At 37.9% G+C, this 20,869-nt stretch overlaps 1 protein-coding gene across 4 annotated transcripts in view; it reads left to right on the forward strand.

Annotated features, from left to right (window-relative positions):
* runx2a (RUNX family transcription factor 2a) overlaps positions 1 to 20,869 on the forward strand; it is a 90,038-nt gene that overhangs the window by 50,709 nt on the left and 18,460 nt on the right. For 2 of the 4 annotated variants that reach the window (XR_007892155.1, XM_051645911.1), the window contains exons 5-6: positions 156 to 260; positions 19,469 to 19,645. Coding sequence is in view for 3 of the 4 variants with exons in the window: in XM_051645911.1 (XP_051501871.1) it covers positions 156 to 260; positions 19,469 to 19,645 (282 nt within the window). In the remaining variant the exon portion in view is untranslated. The remainder of the gene's footprint in view (positions 1 to 155; positions 261 to 19,468; positions 19,646 to 20,869) is intronic. The other 2 variants (XM_051645912.1, XM_051645913.1) reach the window with 1 other exon arrangement.

A 20,869-nucleotide genomic window follows, 5' to 3' on the forward strand; every position in this document is an offset into this window, starting at 1 on the left:
CGGCAGTGCCTTTTCAATTGCTTGAGTTCCTCGCAGTTACAAATCCCACAGTCATCACAATCGCCACAAGCAAAGAAATGCAAATGACTGCTGCGCAATGAATGCGACACATTGTCCAGCGCATTAAATGGCTTTGAACCTTTTGTGTTTTGCAGGAAAGAGCTTCATGCTGACAATCACAGTATTCACGAATCCACCCCAAGTGGCGACTTACCACCGCGCCATAAAGGTCACCGTGGACGGACCACGCGAACCGCGAAGTAAGTACCCCCACCCGAAATATCACGCATCATGTGATTAGCACGTGCAAAGAGCGTCCAAATAAATCAACAGCGAGAGATGAATAAAGCTGTCCAGCATCGTGCTGCCATTGTTGGCATTACTCCTCTTCAGCTAGCCAAGTGGTGGGACGAGTTGTGTGGCCTGATGCATGAATTGATGCATAGATTGTGTCAGGGTACTGTTTTAAAACACAGATTCAGCACGCTTCAATGCACAAAGGCGCCCTTTGAGCAGCAACGGGCATGAGTGGCAAATACAAACATGTGCTGTCAAGGCCACTTGACTTGTGAAAATGTTTACTGTATTGGCCTCTTGTGTCTGTCCATCAACATGCACTTAAGAGTAAGCGCTCGTGCCAGCCCCTTGACCTTTGACCCTGGGCTCTGACTTGAGGGCTGGCACTCATGTCGAGTATCTAACAAGATACAGAATGGAATACTAGAATAATGCATATTGTGCATTATACACCGAATACTGTCTGTTCTTTTAATAGTATGTGAAACTTTCAAACTATAGTATGCTATGTTGTTGTCATATGCCCATATTATATTGCATGCTTAATTCAGCAAGTGGTGTCCACTCAAAATCTTTATTTTGCATTCTTAATCCATTCTGTGTGTAAAAATGTTGTATGTTTTAATAGTCAAATCAAATACTCAAGAGTCATGATGTTAAAAATGGTTGACATTGCTTCTGGTTTATATGTTTGTAATAGCACTCTAACATACTTCTCTTACAATCTTTGCAGTATGTAGTATGTATAGCAAGTATGTAGTAAGGTGATAACTGAACAACACTGCATTAAACATGCCAAGTAGAGATGGTATGCAACAACAATGTAGCATACTGCTGTTTAAAACATTTATGATAGAACAGTGCGTATTGTTTCACATGCTATTTTTTTAAGTAATAGCATGCATAGTATACAGTACAATGTATATACACTGTGCATTATTCATTAATCCAGTATTCCACTCAAACGTCAAATCAAGCACACTACATTAAGGGATACATAAAGTGCAGTGAGCATCCAGATATTTCATGCATTCTTAAAATTCACACACTATGCACAGTAAGCATACTTAGTATGCTATTCCGAATACAACCATGTACTACCAAGCATCAGATCTTGCATTAAAAATGAAGTTAGGCGGATACATTTTCAGACAATGAAAAAACAAAATCCGAATGTTTTATCAATTATTGTGAAGGCATGAAGCGATCAACAAGATTTATGAGAACCATTGCAACATTCTCAGACAGAAAAGAAACTTGAAGCTTTGTTTTAGCCGATACATTGAACAGAGACATGTCATGTAAAAGAGAAACAGGCCTCTCTCTCTCTCTCTCTTGGAGGAACCTGATCTGACAGAAATCTCCAGTTGTCTTTCAATTTTGAAAAAGCCACTTCATCTGCGCTGATGTCTGGATTTTGCAAGCGGCAGCCGAGTTGTGTGCAATCCTTGCTGTTCCAAAACACTCTCAACTTGAAATTCTCAGTTGCTCTCACTACCTAAAAAAAAAAAAACCATGAACTGTTAGAAGACGCTGCCAAATTTACATTTTCACACTGGGCCCCTGGACCCGTAGATACACACAAGCTGCCATGAATTACTTTCATGTGGCACGGAATGAAACAAATAACATACGGTGCTTGACTTTCTATAGTATGTGTTTATATTAAAGTCTGTTGCAGTCTGACATTACAGCTAAAGGTCTTCAAAAGACAACCTTTTGTGGCGGACTAATCTAATAAAATTGGATCCGATTCCATCAACCTTTAGCGCTGACTGACAGATGTTTACATTTTATGCAAACTTGTCATTTGCAATCGGTGATGAAATTACTCAAAGGTTCATGGTCTGACAGCAAACATTAAAGCAAAACAAAAACCTTTAGTGGTATTACTGTTGTTTACCAATGCAAGCCTTAGTATTATTCTTAACGCTAGCTAATACTTCAGTATTTCCGAGGTTTTTTTTCAAAGTACTCTTTTTATCGTGAGCTTTTACAGAAACGTTCACAGACAATCACAGACGCGTACTGTCCACGTGTCTAGAAAAACTGGGCTACAAGTAGACAGTCTGCACGTACTGTACTCATGACACAATTTGCATAATGCAAATGTATCAGATGAGCACAAAATGTAGTGGCACTGTAAATTAGATCTCTAACCCTAATTATCATTTGCGCTATGGACATAAAATGCTACCACAAATTGTGTGGCTTTATTGAGGTGAGGTGTTCGGTTACATTTCTACTTATGATTTTGCAGACACTTTGCCTGGTGGAAGAAAAAAATGGCAAAAAAAATCCCATAGACTTACACTGAACGAGGGACCCGAGTCATATCTAGTGACCAGAATATCATAGAGGCTTCAGGGTGGGTTCTTTTTTATTTTTATTTTTTATCCCCTTTTATCCCAATTTGGAATGCCCAATTCCCACTACTTAGTAGGTCCTCGTGTTGGCGTGGTTACTCACCTCAATCCGGGTGGTGGAGGACAAGTCTCAGTTGCCTCCACTTTCGAGACACTCAATCCGCGCATCTTATCACATGGCTCGTTGTGCATGACACCGCGGAGACTCACAGCATGTGGAGGCTCATGCTACTCTCCGCGATCCACGAACAATTTAACACATGCCCCATTGAGAGCGAGAACCACTAATCATGACCACGAGGAGGTTACCCCATGTGACTCTACTCTCCCTAGCAACCAGGCCAATTTGGTTGCTTAGGAGAGGGTGGGTTCTAAATAAATTGCAACCACATATAAACACCCTGGTATTCCACGGGCAGGTACTACTCTTATTATGTTGGCTTGACGAAGCCAAAATACTTCTTTCTACTCTATTTATCTTCAACCTTTCAACTTTCAAAAAAATTTTTTTAATTAGTGTTCAATTTTCAGGCAAGGCTTTGTCAATCCAGCATCAAAGTTTGATCTCGTTTTCTTGTAAAAAAAAATGTCAAAATCATTGTTATAGGTAGATTTATCACTTCCTATTTAACTCACCCTCATGAAAAAAAAAAACATTCTCTGCAAAATTATTTTAGTGTCTCTCGTTTCTGTGCCAGTCGCTTGTTTGACATTCACCACAATTTATTATATCTCGTGTTGTCACACACTAGCACACCTAGAGACAGTCTGACAATCGCTGTAGACCTGACTTTGGTGCATTTCAATGGTACGTTTTTTAAAGATGCCAGCCTGCTTGGCACGCCGCTGTTGCCACAAGCCTTGTATTCATAGATAACATTCTAGGCGGCAAAATCAACAATATCACATCTTGACTTCTCGTTTTTTTTGCTTGCGTTCCTTCTCCTCTCTATTTACACATCTGACAGCTGCATTTTGGTAGCACTTTATCCCAGTATGTGAACGTCATTCATTACGAGTTTAATCGTACCCTCTGGCGTCGCTGATGAGTCGAGTCTTTTCATTTGACATAGCTTATTATTCTTAGTTTTTTTTTTTTTTTTAACTTTGTGTGTTTTTATCTTGGAAAATACCAGCTAAAGATTTTCAAACATGGCTTATTTCAAACAATTTTGTATGTTAAATACAGTTTGCTATTTTTCTTTGAAAGGTTGCGACATTTTTATATGAGTAAACACCTAAAAAGTTCAGTGGTGGTCTCTCTATAAAATTTATAGTTCCGATTGCTTCCACTTTTTGTTGGATTGTGATGTTTTCGAAGCCATTTCCATTTGAAAATGCATTAATTCCACTATGTTTACATCTCTCATTCACACTAGAATGGCGTTTTCCTTCACCGAAAATGGAGAGTTTCTTAAACGCTCTCCATTACCACAAACTCTGGAAAATGATCACAGTAGAAAACGAAAACGGATTAGTGTGGACGTGTCCTATACTATGGTGCATTTATGTCATATCGGAATTACCGTCATTACGAGATTCCGACTTGTAAAAAGTGTTCACGTTTATGTAAAATCATGATTCAATGAAAGCTCCAACTTGACAGTCGTGACGTCATGTAAAAATAACCAGCATGGCAGCGGCCTCAACAGTTACAAGTTGTGACCCTTCACTAAGTTTGATAGCAGAATTCATGGTAAACAACTACATTACCCATAGTACAGCAGAGGAAGCTTCACCAATCAGAGAACCGCATCCAATGAAACCCGTGAAACATGACTCGGAGCTACCGCGTGCTCCAATGACGAACTGTGAATGACGTAATTAAGTCAGTCTCCCTTCACCCTTAAACTACTAATACATTTGTACATATCGGGATATTTTGCAATAAACGTAAAATATATTGTTTCTATACTTATAATCAACAACCTAAAATCAATAGTTTTATATATTCCCATCGTTTTCTATTCAATGACATAATACGCAATGCTTCATGGGATTGTAGTTTTAGGAAAGACAGTAAGTACACAGCCTTGTACACTGGTGGCCAAAAGTACAGATTGTGCTGTTTCGGAAGGAAATTGGTACTTTAATTCACCAAAGTGGCATTCTACTGATCATAAAGTATAGTCAGGACATTACTGATGTAAACAGCACCATCACTATTTGAAAAAAGTCATTTTTGATCAAATCTAGACAGCAGCCATCACTCCAACACCTTATCCTTGAGTAATCATGATAAATTGATCATTTGGTACTAGAAAATCACTTGCCATTATATCAAACACAGCTGAAAGCTATTTAGTTCGTTAAATGAAGCTTAACATTGTCTTTGTGTTTGTTTTTGAGTTGCCTGTGGCAGCGGGGGCGTGGTCAAGCATCTCTCCGGAGAGAGAAAAAGCGGTAAGTGCGCTTACACCTGAGCTAAATTATGTATAACACCTGTCTCTAATTTCAGTGAGCACGGGGAGAGCGGCATAAATAGAGACACACCGCAAATAGGAGAGAGAGAGCCTGGGCACGACAGACCCGAGCAAGAAGCAAGGAGTTTTTTTAGATCTCCGTAGGCCAGGAGGCTCGACGCTGGCAGTTGTTGAGCCGCGAGCTGGGCTTCCCCAGACAGTAGTGGGATCAGTCGGGCTGCCCATTGACCGAGCGGCCAGCCCCAGATCTCGGCGGCTCTCTCGCTCCTATTTGCGGTGTGTCTCTATTTATGCCGCTCTCCCCGTGCTCACTGAAATTAGAGACAGGTGTTATACATAATTTAGCTCAGGTGTAAGCGCCCTTACCGCTTTTTCTCTCTCCGGAGAGATGCTTGACCATGCCCCCGCTGCCACATAGCCACAGTATGTAATAGATTAGCATGTCTTAAGGTCAATATTAGGACAAAAATGGCAAAAATGAAACAGCTTTCTCTAGAAACTCATCAGTCAATCATTGTTTTGAGGAATGAAGGCTATACAATGCTTGAAATTGCCAAAAAACTGAAGATTTCATACAAAGGTGTACACTACAGTCTTCAAAGACAAAGGACAACTGGCTCTAACAAGGACATAAAGAGATGTGGAAGGCCATATGTACAACTAAACAAGAGGATAAGTACATCAGAGTCTCTAGTTTGAGAAATAGACACCTCACATGTCCTCAGCTGACAGCTTCATTGAATTCTACCCGCTCAACACCAGTTTCATGTACAACAGTAAAGAGAAGACTCAGGGGTGCAGGCCTTATGGGAAGAATTGCAAAGAAAAAGACACTTTTGAAACAGAAAAACAAAAAGAAAAGGTTCGAGTGGGCAAAGAAACACAGACATTGGACAACAGATAATTGGAAAAGAGTGTTATGGATCTTAACCCCATTGAGCTTTTGTGGGATCAGTTAGACTGTAAGGTGCGTGGGAAGTGCCCGACAAGACACATCTATGGCAAGTGCTACAGGAAGTGTGGGGTGAAATGTCACCTGAGTATCTGGACAAACTGACAGCTAGAATGTCAAGGATCTGCAAAGCTGTCATTGCTGCACGTGGAGGATTTTTTGATGAGAACTCTTTGAAGTAGTTTAAGAAGTTCTGAATATTGTTTTCAAATTGTAATAGTAATTTTTCATGTTATTAATGTCCTGACTATACATTGTGATCAGTTGAATGCCACTTTGGTGAATAAAAGTACCAATTTCTTTCCATAAGAGCAAAATCTGTACATTATTCCAAACTTTTGGCCACCAGTGTACCTTTGACTTTATGTCCAATTTTCAAATACTTTTTTGCCTCAAAACAAAGTTGGTGATGTTGTGATTCACCTCGGAGCTTGTTGGTTTGGTTCATGGCTCACAACTCATTTATGAAGCATTTTATTTAAAGTCAATGGAAGAAATTAATACTTCCGGAACCAAAACGGTTGAAAAAGTGGGCGACCACTGTTGCACTCTATTTTGACATGGCATGAATGTATCATTAATGCGGCAAGTTCCGATGTTGCTAAGGCAACCGTAAACAGCCTACAGCTGAACTATATTAATAGACCTTTTTCACACTCCGGGTTTTGGATCATAGCTAGATTTATGCTGCTAAATAAGGCGGAAATGTGTCATCACAGTCTGTGAAAAATGTCTTTTGGCAGATGATACTGTATTTCAATTTTATTATTAAAAAGTAAACTGTTTATTGATCGTTAGTGTCTTATTATGATTTAGTGCACATTTATATGAGTATCATTTCCATTTTAATTGTTTACTTATTTACTAATTTAAGTCAACTAGAAATGCTGTTCGCAAACCATTTTACTTTCGCACTCTTCTACCATAATTCCGAGGTTAACAGGATAACGAAAAAATTTAGGCCAGGACTTTATCCATTGTAATTGACTGGATGGTAATAAGTAATCTCTGCATGTATATAACAGGTGGTTGGAGGGGAGGGGATGAAAAGCCAGAGGGGTTTGGAATAATGTGCACTGGTGAATCTTACAAAAAGCTTGTCTGTTTTCAATATTAGATGCTGGGGTCTAGTATTTAATTTAAAACTGATTTAGGCAAGTTTGCTCCCTCTTTCTTACAGACAAATGCACACTCTATTTTTAAGTCTATTTCTCATCCACATGTTGCTGTTTCTAAGCGGAAGGCAGGTGGCCAGGCAGGAAATGACACATACAGAGGCATTTTGAGTTGTGCAACTTTCTAAATGTGCTGTGCTGCCTCTGCCTGTCTGTTTACACATTCCTTCAGCGCTTAAGAGAACGAGAGACATAGAAACTTTCATACAGACTTCATGCAGTTCTTTCTGAGAGGAAAATTGTATTGCTCAAGAGACTTAAAGGAGGCCTTTATAATGTTTCTTTTAAGGATCAAGTTGAAGATGTTTCTCCTAAAATTTCACAGGAGAAATAAAAATAGAACTTTTAAAAATGTGTCACCTGCATTCTGTTATTTTCATTATGCATTCAGTGTGAACAGCCCCTTAGTGTTTCACATCTTCAAGGCTGCTTGCTCTGACGAGGCCTAATTTCAGAGGCCGAGCGTTGATTGAGTCTACGGAGAACAGTCAGCTCAGGTTGTTAGCAGTTAGTTTACATAGTGTTTATGTTTTCATTGTTTCTAAGGTGGTCCACACTTTATTTAAGTGCTTGAATTATTGAGAAAGTGCAGATACGACTCACCTAGCATGAAATTCACCAGCAGTGTCTACTCATTTATAAAGAAAATATTCCTGGTGAGATTCAACCAGAGAGTGATGCAATTAACTTTAGCCAATGAGAGCCAAGAAACACAACAGGAAGCATGTAGAGACACACTGTCCATTTATTCCATTACAAATTCAAACATTTATACAGTAGCGGACACTGTTTTTTATTATTATTTTTATATTTTAAAGCTCAGACAATTGTGTCATTCTTATAGTCAATATGATACTGAATGTTTGAATTAAAGGGATAGTTTGCCCAAAAATGAAAATTCTGTCAAAATATACTGACCCTCATGTTGTTCCATGCTTTATTACAGCCAGTGACGAAAGAAAAACAAAACTTGATTCAAAGGGAAAACAAGTATATTTTTCTTACCCCATTGACAAATAGTGTTTTCTTGTTTTAAGCATAAACCCCACCAAATTTTGTTAGATTTCTCTTGTAGATTTCATTTTATTTATTTTTTTACAGTGTAGTTTTAATTATTAGAATGAAATGCATTGTGGTGTCATTGTAGAACTGTGTTTCTTCATTATGACATCATAAAGAAGTGTGATGCTTGTCATTTCTGTGTTTTTACAATGCTGTTCTATGTGGTTAGTTTCATTGCACAGGGCCGTGTGTTTATAATGGTGAACCACACACTGCTGTAATCATTTGGTTGGTCTCGTGTAACTCTGGTTATTAAGAGTAATTTTGACTAATAGACTGGGAGGGGTGGCTGAGACCTTTTAGAGAGGCCCTCTGTTACTCTTACCACCGTGACTGCCAGTGTTCTTGCAAACCGTCATAATAGCTGCATTCTTAAAGGCTGTGTTAACACGATATCTGATCCTTCAGTGCAGATTTGTTGGTGGGCTCGACACGTGAAAGACAGTCTCTATAAGCCGAGGACAGGGAAAAGAACGAAACTTCAAAATCATTATACAATCATTAGTGGTGTTTGCTAAGGCGAGCATCACCATTACTATCGCTCATACTTTGGGTGAGAGATTTGAACACAACCCTAACCCTAAGTACTTAACTTTGTCACGTAACTTATCACACAATTTTTAAGCAACAAACATAAATTATACCTCAAATCGTGTGGCTTGTTGGGAGAGCTGTGCTGTTACCACCTTGCAACCACCCAGACCATCCTAGCAACTGCAAAGCAATGCACTAAACAACACTCTAAATACCTTAGCAACCACCCACAGTATACTTCTAGTATCGTGTACTTTTGCAATGCAAGCACCACTATTCTTTTCTTTAGGAAATGTTAACATTTAGTTCCAAATGATTTTCATAATGTGAAATAACACTAAATATTTTTTTTTATCACAAAAGATTTGCACTTTAAGCAACTGACTTTTCTGATGGCATAAACATACTGTCAGATATGTCAACATATTCCAGCACACATAAGGCATATGGAATTAATCTGTACACTGTTATTTACGGAATGTTGGCTTTGCTCGTTTAGTTTATTATGTGTGTCGTGCAGGGTGAGAGGAACGTATAAAATGATATTTACGTGTCTTGACAAATACGGTTGTCCAAGGTGATAAAAATGAATAATCTTTTTAAAATCTAGTTTAAAACACGTCAAGTTTGTAGAAATGCAATTTTGACATAAGCAATGTAATGTTTCCAATTTGGTTTAATCTATTTGTCTGTCTGTCTGTCATCTATCTATCTATCTATCTATCTATCTATCTATCTATCTATCTATCTATCTATCTGTCTGTCTGTCTGCCATCTATCTATCTATCTATCTAATCTATCTATCTATCTATCTATCTATCTATCTATCTATCTATCTATCTGTCTGTCTGTCTGCCATCTATCTATCTATCTATCTATCTATCTATCTATCTATCTATCTATCTATCTATCTATCTGTCTGTCTGTCTGTCTGTCTGTCTGCCATCTATCTATCTATCTATCTATCTATCTATCTATCTATCTATCTATCTATCTGTCTGTCTGCCATCTATCTATCTATCTATCTATCTATCTATCTATCTATCTATCTATCTATCTGTCTGTCTGTCTGTCTGTCTGTCTGTCTATCTATCTATCTATCTATCTATCTATCTGTCTGTCTGTCTGCCATCTATCTATCTATCTATCTATCTATCTATCTATCTATCTATCTATCTATTTGTCTGTCTGTCTGTCTGTCTGCCATCTATCTATCTATCTATCTATCTATCTATCTATCTATCCATCCATCCATCCATCCGTCTGTCTGTCTGTCTGCCATCTATCTATCTATCTATCTATCTGTCTGTCTGTCTGTCTGTCTGTCTGTCCGTCCGTCCGTCCGTCCATCCGTCTGTCTGCCATCTATCTATCTATCTATCTGTCTGTCTGTCTGTCTGTCTGTCTGTCTTTCTGTCTGTCTGCCAGTCTGTCTGTCTGCTATCCATCCATCCATCTATCCATCCATCTGTCCATCCGTCCTCTATCTAGCTAGCTAGCTAGCTATCTGTCTGTCTGTCTATCTATCTATCTATCTATCTATCTATCTATCTATCTATCTATCTGTCTGTCTGTCTGTCTGTCTGCTATCTATCTATCTATCTATCTATCTATCTATCTATCCGTCCGTCTGTCTATCTGTCTGTCTGTCTGTCTGCCATCTATCTATCTATCTATCTATCTATCTATCTATCTATCTATCTATCTGTCTGTCTGTCTGTCTGTCTGTCTGTCTGTCTGTCTTTCTGTCTGTCTGCCAGTCTGTCTGTCTGCTATCCATCCATCCATCTATCCATCCTTCTGTCCGTCCGTCATCTATCTAGCTAGCTAGCTAGCTAGCTATCTGTCTGTCTATCTATCTATCTATCTATCTATCTATCTATCTATCTATCTATCTATCATCAATCTGTCTGTCTGTCTGCCAGTCTGTCTGTCTGCTATCTATCTATCAATCTATCTATCTATCTATCTATCTATCTATCTATCTATCTATCTATCTATCTATCTATCTATCTATCTATCTGTCCGTCTGTCTATCTGTCTGTCTGTCTGTCTGTCTGCCATCTATCTATCTATCTATCTATCTATCTATCTATCTATCTATCTATCTATCTATCCATCCATCTATCTATCTATCTATCTATCTATCTATCTATCTATGTATGTATCTATCTATCTGTCTGTCTGTCTGTCTATCTGCCATCTAACTGTCTGCCAGTCTGTCTGTCTGCTATCCATCCATCCATCCATCTATCCATCTGTCCGTCCGTCATCTATCTAGCTAGCTAGCTAGCTATCTGTCTGTCTATCTATCTATCTATCCATCTATCTATCCATCTATCTATCTATCTATCTATCTATCTATCTATCCATCCATCCATCCATCATCTATCTGTCTGTCTGCCAGTCTGTCTGTCTGCTATCTATCTATCTATCTATCTATCTATCTATCTATCTATCTATCTATCTATCTATCTATCTATCTATCTATCCGTCCGTCTGTCTGTCTGTCTGTCTGTCTATCTGCCATATAACTGTCTGCCAGTCTGTCTGTCTGCTATCCATCCATCCATCCATCCATCTATCATCTGTCCGTCCATCCTCTATCTAGCTAGCTAGCTAGCTATCTGTCTGTCTGTCTATCTATCTATCTATCTATCTATCTATCTATCTATCTATCTATCTATCTATCTATCTATCTATCTATCATCTATCTGTCTGTCTGCTATCTATCTATCTATCTATCTATCTATCTATCTATCTATCTAGCTGTCTGTATAACCATCACTCTTAAAATAGTTTAAACTTTCAGACAAGGCATTGTCAAGCCAACATCAAAGTTTGTCTTGACAAACTTTACCTATGTAGTTTTCTATTTTTAACTAATGTCACACTACTAAAAAATGAAGTTGAGCACATCGCTACTTTTAGTTTGTAACTCTCCAACACTGAATACTTTTAACGTTCTTCACGTTTTTCAGCCAATATTGAAATTTTCTTACTTTCTTTTGATTCTCTCTCTTTCTTTCTTGTTCACGTCTCGTTCAGTTTGTGTTTGTACTGTACTTCAAAAACACTTTAATGTTTTCACAGGCCAGTGGAATGAGTAAATCTTTCATTTGTGGCCTCAGTGTTGTGCCACCACATGTTCCACAGTATTGTTTGCGTAACAGCTTTTGACAATCAATATGTTGCACATAAAATGTTCGATTGATGTCAAATTGTTTACGTTGTGGTTTGCGTGGAGCCACTCTAATTGCTCACTGCTGAAATGAGCATTAGCTGTGAAGCTGTGAAGTTTCTCTCGGGCTTTGAACGTCGTTCTGCATGTCCGGACAGGAAGACGCACACAAAACATACACAGTAGGTCCACAGACAAAAGCAATCTCAGTCCATTGAAAATAAACCAAATTCAGGACGGCATGCTTAAGAAAAATCTGCTCGTACTTTATCCAAGTACACTTCCAAGTGAGAAGTGAATAAAAGAAAAGTATGTGATTGTTCTTAGCAGAGTTGAAACTGCAAGACTTGCTTCAACAACAGCATTCAGACTTGGGTGGGTGAAAGCACCCTGTATTTTTCAGTACATAACTAGTATAGATTGACTGATATAGCAGCCAGGTTGATTAATCGCATGATATTTCACCATTTTGGGATCAACAGCAGCGGCTAGTTGGACAATGTCTGCTTGGCCAATTAACCGAATTGGTAGTTCCAAAATATACTGCAATTCTTGTAAATCCAATTCTTGGATAATGCACATTCTATTTTCAAATATAAGTTTATTGAATTTTGCATTAATATTATGTAAAAGCAATTCACCCTCTGTTACAAAATCTGTGAGTTGCCTTAACGATTACTAGCTACATAGGCAGCAACCTTCTAAAGGCCAAAGTATACTTTGGTTTTCTCGTACCGCATGTCTTATGCATAGTGCTTTTGATCAGATTTCGTCATTAGCACAGTATGCATCTTTGTGCATCGTCAGCGTATGCGCATGATATTGACTGCACTGAAAGAGTATTGCAAAGCAGTCGAAGTGTGCATGCGTCCAACACGTCTGTCTGGGCTTGCAGTCAAAAGAGAATACTTTGAAAGGCTCAATGGACAGAGACGTTTGTGTAGTGCGTATTTACACAGAAAAATAATGGAAAAAGAGTGTAAGTGAATACTAAAACACATTCAGTTTAGGCCCTAAGTCAACATCCTAACTGAATTGAAACCTCATAAGTAACTCATTTGGAACACTCTACCTAGGCAGCAACTCCATGTGTCAAACAAATAGCACTTCTCAAGCAAAGGATGCTGTAAAATGCTGCCTACGTAGGCATCTTGCTAGGTTTTGGAACAAAGCTTTTGTGATTGTCTGCTTTGCAATCATTCTGTTGTAAATATATATTATCGGCATTATATTGGCCTCATTTATCTGTAGGTATGGCCCATCCATTCCAGTCTTGGATGCCAATTGGTCAATGCAAAGTTGAAGGATTTGTACTTTTCTGTTCAGTGGAGAGACATATAGTATATATGGTATACTGTACAGGAGGCAAGTATATATATATATATATAATTTTATTTATTTATTTTATTTTTTTTTGCCGCCAATTACTTCAAGGAGTCAGTTTGGCCCCACATCACCCCTCAATCAAATACATGTTGGCCCCGAAATAAGTTGGCTTATTTGAGTTGTATGGGTTGCATGGCGTCTGATTGTTGCAGTCAGCCCATCGATTTATAAAGCTCTAGTAGCATGTGTGCCCCTTTTTGGCGTAGTTCACTTCCTGAAACCTGGAACACACGGACCACACAGACGCCTGGCGAAACTCCAGCGCTGCTTGGCTGCCGTCAGCTCGCTCTCTTTCTCCCTCTTTCTCTCTGTCTCCATCTGATCCTTTGACTGAAAGGCGTTCAGCCTCGTCCTGTTCTTAAAACTCTTTTCTCTTGCTAATTTCGCAGGAGCTGCCATGTGAAATAATCCATTGTTTCTCTCTTCAGAGGAGTCATCCCTCCACAGCACGGCAATTAAAGAAATGAAATCTAGAAGGATGTATGTTTCCTTTTCTTCTTCCATGCATTTTATTCCCCACGTCGCCATGCCGTGATTGATGTGCTCTGACGGCCCTGGCTGATATTTAATGTTGAATGCATGCTGGTGTTTAATGAGCACGGGGTGTTACGTCGGGTCACGGCACTATCATATGGCAATTTAACATGCAAGCAGGAGTTTTGCCAGCCCGCTCTTTATACACCCATATTATTTACTGTCAATGGCCGTTCTGCTTGAAAACACACAGTTTTCTTTGGAGGCTGTTTGTGGCATGACTGCGCTGTAGCATTTTTTGTGGTGTTTGCTAAGGCAAGCATCACTTCTGCTGTTGCCCTTACTGGATATTTCACCCCCCAAAAAAACAAATTCTGTCATAATTTAGTCACTCTTAGAGGACAAGGGGCTCCGTATGAGTAGTTTGCATTCCTTCACAAAAAATGTTGTGTTCCCTCACAATAGTTTGCGTTCCCTCACAATACGTTTTGTTCACTCACAATACATTTTGTTCCCTCACAATAAGTTTTGTTCCCTCGTGATTATTTTTGTGTTCCCTCACAATAGTTTGCATTCCCTCACAATAAGTTATGTTCCCTCATGATTATTTTTGTGTTCCCTCACAATAGTTTGCATTCCCTTACAATAAGTTTTGTTCCCTCATGACTATTTTTGTGTTCCCTCATAATAGTTTGCGTTTCCTCACAAGAAGTTTTGTGTTCCCTCACAATAAGTTTTGTTCCCTCGTGATTATTTTTGTGTTCCCTCACAATAGTTTGCGTTCCCTCACAATAAGTTTTGTGTTCCCTCACAATAGTTTGTGTTCCCTCACAATAAGTTTTGTGTTCCCTCACAATAGTTTGTGTTCCCTCACAATAAGTTTTGTGTTCCCTCATAATAGTTTGCGTTTCCTCACAAGAAGTTTTGTGTTCCCTCACAATATGTTTTGTTCCCTCACAATAAGTTTTGTGTTCCCTCACAATAGTTTGCGTTCCCTCACAATAAATTTTGTTCCCTCACAATAAGTTTTGTGTTCCCTCACAATAAGTTTTGTGTTCCCTCACAATACGTTTTGTGTTCCCTCACAATAGTTTGTGTTCCCTCACAATACGTTTTGTGTTCCCTCACAATAGTTTGTGTTCCCTCACAATAAGTTTTGTGTTCCCTCACAATAAGTTTTGTGTTCCCTCACAATAGTTTGTGTTCCCTCACAATAAATTTTGTTCCCTCACAATAAGTTTTGTTCCCTCGTGATTATTTTTGTGTTCCCTAACAATAGTTTGCTTTCCCTCACTATAAGTTTTGTTCCCTTGTGATTATTTTTGTGTTCCCTCACAGTAGTTTGTGTTCCCTCACAATAAGTTTTGTGTTCCCTCACAATAAGTTTTGTGTTCCCTCACAATACGTTTTGTGTTCCCTCACAATAGTTTGTGTTCCCTCACAATACGTTTTGTGTTCCCTCACAATAGTTTGTGTTCCCTCACAATAAGTTTTGTGTTCCCTCACAATAAGTTTTGTGTTCCCTCACAATAGTTTGTGTTCCCTCACAATAAATTTTGTTCCCTCACAATAAGTTTTGTTCCCTCGTGATTATTTTTGTGTTCCCTAACAATAGTTTGCTTTCCCTCACTATAAGTTTTGTTCCCTTGTGATTATTTTTGTGTTCCCTCACAGTAGTTTGTGTTCCCTCACAATAAGTTTTGTTCCCTCACAATAAGTTTTGTTCCATCACAATATGTTTTGTTCCCTCACAATACGTTTTGTGTTCCATCACAATAGTTTGCGTTCCCTCACAATAAGTTTTGTTCCCTCTCAATAAGTTTTGTGTTCCATCACAATAGTTTGCGTTCCCTCACAATAAGTTTTGTTCCCTCTCAATAAGTTTTGTGTTCCATCACAATAGTTTGTGTTCCCTCACAATACGTTTTGTTCCCTCACAATAAGTTTTGTTCACTCACAATATGTTTTGTTCCCTCACAATACGTTTTGTGTTCCATCACAATAGTTTGCGTTCCCTCACAATAAATTTTGTTCCCTCACAATAAGTTTTGTTCCCTCGTGATTATTTTTGTGTTCCCTCACAATAGTTTGTGTTCCCTCGCTATGGTTTGCATTCCCTAGCTATAGTTTGTGCTCCCTCTCAAGTTTTTGTTTTCTTCACAAAATGTTTTGCGTTCTTTCAATATAAGTTTTTGTTCCATCGCAATATTATGGGTCCCTTCACAATACCTTTAGCCATCTCTTACTAAATGAACCATGGTGTTACTGCAGTAAAGATAACTGAACTATGCTATGTGTAGAACAACCATAATAACCACAAAATTTACCATGGTTTGACTACACTACAGTAACTATAGTTCAACAATGCTACTAGTAGTGAAACCATAACCACAAATTCATCAGGGGGTGTCATTCTACCTAAGTTTTGTGTTCCTTGGATGAAAGAAAGTATTGCAGGTTTGGAACATGAGTGTGTGCAAATTATGACAGAATTTTAATTTTTGGGTTATCTTTCAGAATATCATTGAGACATGGTGGTGGACTCTTTTGACTTAGCCTAGCAACCACACAGAACACACTAGCAACCACATAACATGCTAAAAAAACAATGAAGATCACCATAGCAACCACATAGCAATGCCCTAGCAACCTCACAGAACACCCTTGCATTGTGGCTCTCATTTTTTTCAGAAAATGTAAAATCCAGTTACAATTTGTATATATTTTTTAAAAGCAAAGATTTGTTTCTTAGTCTTAGAAATAATATTCAGAATTTTTGGCTTTATATTATATTTTTACTTTACAGTATTGGAGATGTACTCATTTGAATATTTGAGCTCTGCCGTTGACAGATGTTTTGGTACTAATGTAAACTGTCAGTGAATTCTGCATGTCTCACAGGATATGAGCATAAGGGATTTTCCTTCATTTGTGCTGAATCATTCACGTAATTTTTTTCCTCTGGAAATGTAGTTGCTTCTATTGTCTCAAACTGAGCTCATGACACGATCAAGATACTGACGACAGATAAAAAACATAATATGTCAAGTTCACCCCATAAGAAAGACAAATCACAAATGGGATCATTTTTTTCTCAGTCGTTTCTCTTAGACAGCAATGAAGAGGTCTGAACAAAGACTTAAACTGTGCTCAGATTTGCTACCAAACTCTGTGTTAAAAATATGACATTTTGATATGACCTAGAGTAGAGCATGGCGCTTGCAATGCCAAGACCTTGGGTTCAATTCCCAGGGAACACACAAACTGATAAAATGTATACCTTGAATGATAAAAACATCTGCCGAATGCATAAATGCAAATGTAAATTTTTCCAAATCAAGAAATGATCTGAGCTATGCTATTGACATTAATTTCATAGCTTTAGTCTGTTAATGTTTGCCAGCAGCTGACTCATTTGTGTCTATTTTTATTTCTCCAGACTAATTTGACTAATCAAAGTGAACTGGGGTTTTAATACCTGAACTATGAGAGAGAAAATAAATTTTCCTCTGTGACAGGTGATTTCTCTCTCTCTTTAGAACAGCTGTGTGTTATGTATTCATATATTCACATTGAGGGTTTGTATAATGTAACTCTGCGATGATGTTTACAACCTCAGCAACATGATTTTATATTTTTCATAAAATTCAATTTGCTGAAAATATCGGCAGATACTGTTTCATGTCACTTGGAATGGCACAGATAGTTTGTGACAAGCTCACCTCTGTACAGACACATGCGGCTTGTTAAAACAAAATTAACCCGATTTCCCTTTTTCAGCAGCTGTGGTATTGATTGCATTTCTTTTGTAGGGAACACTTGCAGCTCTCCCGACCCAAAGTGCTCCAACATTAACCTCTGAATGCAAACGCTGTGTTTACTCAGCTTAACTCTCGAGCACAATCAGGTTTTGCGAGACTGAAGGTAGCTTTGGCTCTGAATCCACCAATTGGAGGGCTGCCAAGCTTTCGCAGGAGTTGCTCTTTTCTTCTGTTTGATATTGACTTTACAGCCATTCAGTGGAACCGACCGGGTCTAGACAGACAAGAGAGGCAGCGAGATGTGACTTACAAAGTCCCTCTTTAACATGTATTCTTCTCATTTATTGACAGAAAAGTTCAGTTCCAATGCAGTCGAGTCTGTTTAACTGGGATGTTGTGTCCCGCACAGACTGGGAAGGGTTGTTCATTCACCTATGCTAAAAGGAGAAAGGGGGGCATGGCGTGACTCATGCTCTTTATAGCAGGATAGAGGACTCAGTCTGTCCTCTTTTATGGGAAATGAGTGAATAAACATTGCAGTCTCATTCTTTTGTTGTGACTCATACACATAGTTTACAGCATGACAAAAGGAATAATAGGAAAATATAGCAGTTGTGTAATTTCACTGTGAATTCTTTTGGATCAACACCACGGTATAAAACAACTGCATGTATGGACAGGTGAAAAAAAGATGTACTTCCCTTCCTTTTGTGTGTCACTATTGTGAAAAGTTCAAGCTGAGATCTCTATCATGATTAGCTCATATATATGACCCCCATACTCATGTGATTTAATGTTAGGTCAGAGACCCATGGCAGCAGAAAAGCAATTAAACAATACCTATTTTTATATCTAAAATTGTTTGGTTGGAAAAGTTTTTTTTTGGGGGGGGGTTGCATATTTAATATTGCAGCTTAATTGCTTAAGTCACACAAAGTTCACCCAAAACAAAACAAAATATTTAAGGATTTTTTTTTTTTTTAATTAGTGGCTTCCTTGAAACACTTTCAATGAGGAAAAGAGGAAATATATCATCAAGATCAATGCTTGGGTCGTTATCTCTTGTTTTGTTACAAGTACATATTTACACAAATTTTTTGGTTTCCATTGAACACAAAAGGAAATGTTTAACAAAATGTCAAGGCTGCTTTTGTAAAAACAATAAAAGTGCAGGGTAACCACATCTGTCAAGCTCCAAAAAGACCAAAAAGCACCATAAAAGTAGTCTCGAATAATTAAAAATTGTATTGTTATTCACTGAAAATCTTGCTCTCCACCGCATATCTCATTTGCACTCATGTTTCTTAAAAAATGGGGCATCAAGACACATTGTGTTCACATCCACATCGCGGCAAGTTACACAAATGATATTTGAGAGCTATAGTGGAGGGGAAGATTTTCAGTGAGAGTCAGAAGTGTTTGGAACAACATGAGGATGTGTAAATGATGACAGAATTTTCATTTTTGGGTGAATTGTCCCTTTAAGGGTGGATACAGTAGGGCTGGGTATTGATACCGATTTCCCGATTTGATTCGATTCACATGCTCTCGATACAATTCGATTCCAATTTGATTCTATTCTGATTCACTTGGGCATATTTCATTTATAAGTTTTTATTTATTCAGCTAATGCCGTAAATTATACAGAGAACCTTCTTACTTGGTACATTATGAAAATATTAACAGGGCTCAAACTATGCAGTTGTAAAGATCGATCTTGGGATTTTAAGAATGAATATTGGTATCAGTCAATTGAAGATCATGATTAATCGTAAAATTGATATTTTTACCCAGCCCTAGTGGACAAAATTCAGTAGTAGATGTATTTTGTAATTGCTGTGTATTATTGTTCGTTAGGGCACAGACAGAAACTGGAGGACCCCCCTAAACCGCCGCTGTTCTCCGAGCGTCTGAGCGAGTTAGAGCGTTTACGCCAGAGCACCATGAGAGTTGCCGTGCAAACCCAGAGTCCCCGACCGACTCTCAACGCCACGCCGAACTCCTTCAACCCACAAGGGCAAACTCAGATCTCAGGTAAACCAGACAGAGTGTTTTCATTTCATTTTTAAAGGAATAGTCCACCAAAAAATTAAAATTCTGTCATCATTTACAAACCCTCATGCCGTTCCAAACCCATATGACTTTCTTGCTTCTGCGGAACATAAAAGGAGAAATGAAGGATTTCCTTGCTGCTCTTTACCATATAATAACATTTCATCTGGACGGGCCGTCAAGCTCCAAAGTGACAAAAAAGCACCGTAAAAGAATCATAAAAGTGGTCCAAATGACTTGTGTGTTATATTCTTTTAAATATCTGAATATTTTATATTATATAACTCTTTTGAAGCCATGTGATTGCTCTTTGTTAGAAACAGAGAGTCATTATTCTCTGCGCTGCAAAAAAATAAAAAAAATAAAAAATAAAAATAATAATAATAATAATAAAAAATACAATAATAATATAAATCATTTTTCTTAGTTTTTTTGTTTTGTTTTTGTCTTTTTTTCCCATTTTAACATCCTTAAAACAAGATACATTTACTATATTAAGATATTTAGTCTTGCTTTAAAAAAAAAAAAAATGAGGCTTATGATTAATACAAGAAAAAATTATTTGTCAGTGTGGTAAGAAAAATAAAATTAATTTAAAGACTAATAAAGTTATTTTTATTAAATAAACAATGGGTTAAGTATCCACTGAGAATCACTCTGAATATGACAAAATATGTTAAATAATTTATTTTTTATGCATTAAGCTTAAACTTTAATAATCTTTCAAACTTAACATCTTTAAGAATTAAAATCCTGAAATTCTGCTTCTCAAGCATACGTCTTGGTTTAAGGATGTTAAGATATTTTAAATCGAAATCCTGTCAAAAATACCGATTAAAAAATGTCGCTCTCCTTGGCGTGTTCAAGAGAGAAGCAGCAATGTCCGATTTGTGAATGAAGCATTCTTTTGAGTCGGATCTTTGCAGCAAACCATTTGATTCAGTTCACAAAACGGTTCTGAATGATTCGTTGATGAATTGGACTGATCCGCTGCAGTGCGTTCTTGACTCACTGACTCTGGTCGTAATGGATTACAGCAGATTATCAGTGAATAACAACTTAAATTTCAGTCCGTTTCTCACCCAAAACTATCAGATAGTCTTGGAATATAGCACACAAGTCATATGGACTACTTACAGTATATGATACTATTTTTTTTGTCATTTTGGAGCTTGACAGGCCTCATTCACTTACATTATTAAAAAG

The sequence above is a fragment of the Myxocyprinus asiaticus genome, chromosome 20, assembly GCF_019703515.2.
Source record: "Myxocyprinus asiaticus isolate MX2 ecotype Aquarium Trade chromosome 20, UBuf_Myxa_2, whole genome shotgun sequence".
NCBI classification, from domain to species: domain Eukaryota; kingdom Metazoa; phylum Chordata; class Actinopteri; order Cypriniformes; family Catostomidae; genus Myxocyprinus; species Myxocyprinus asiaticus.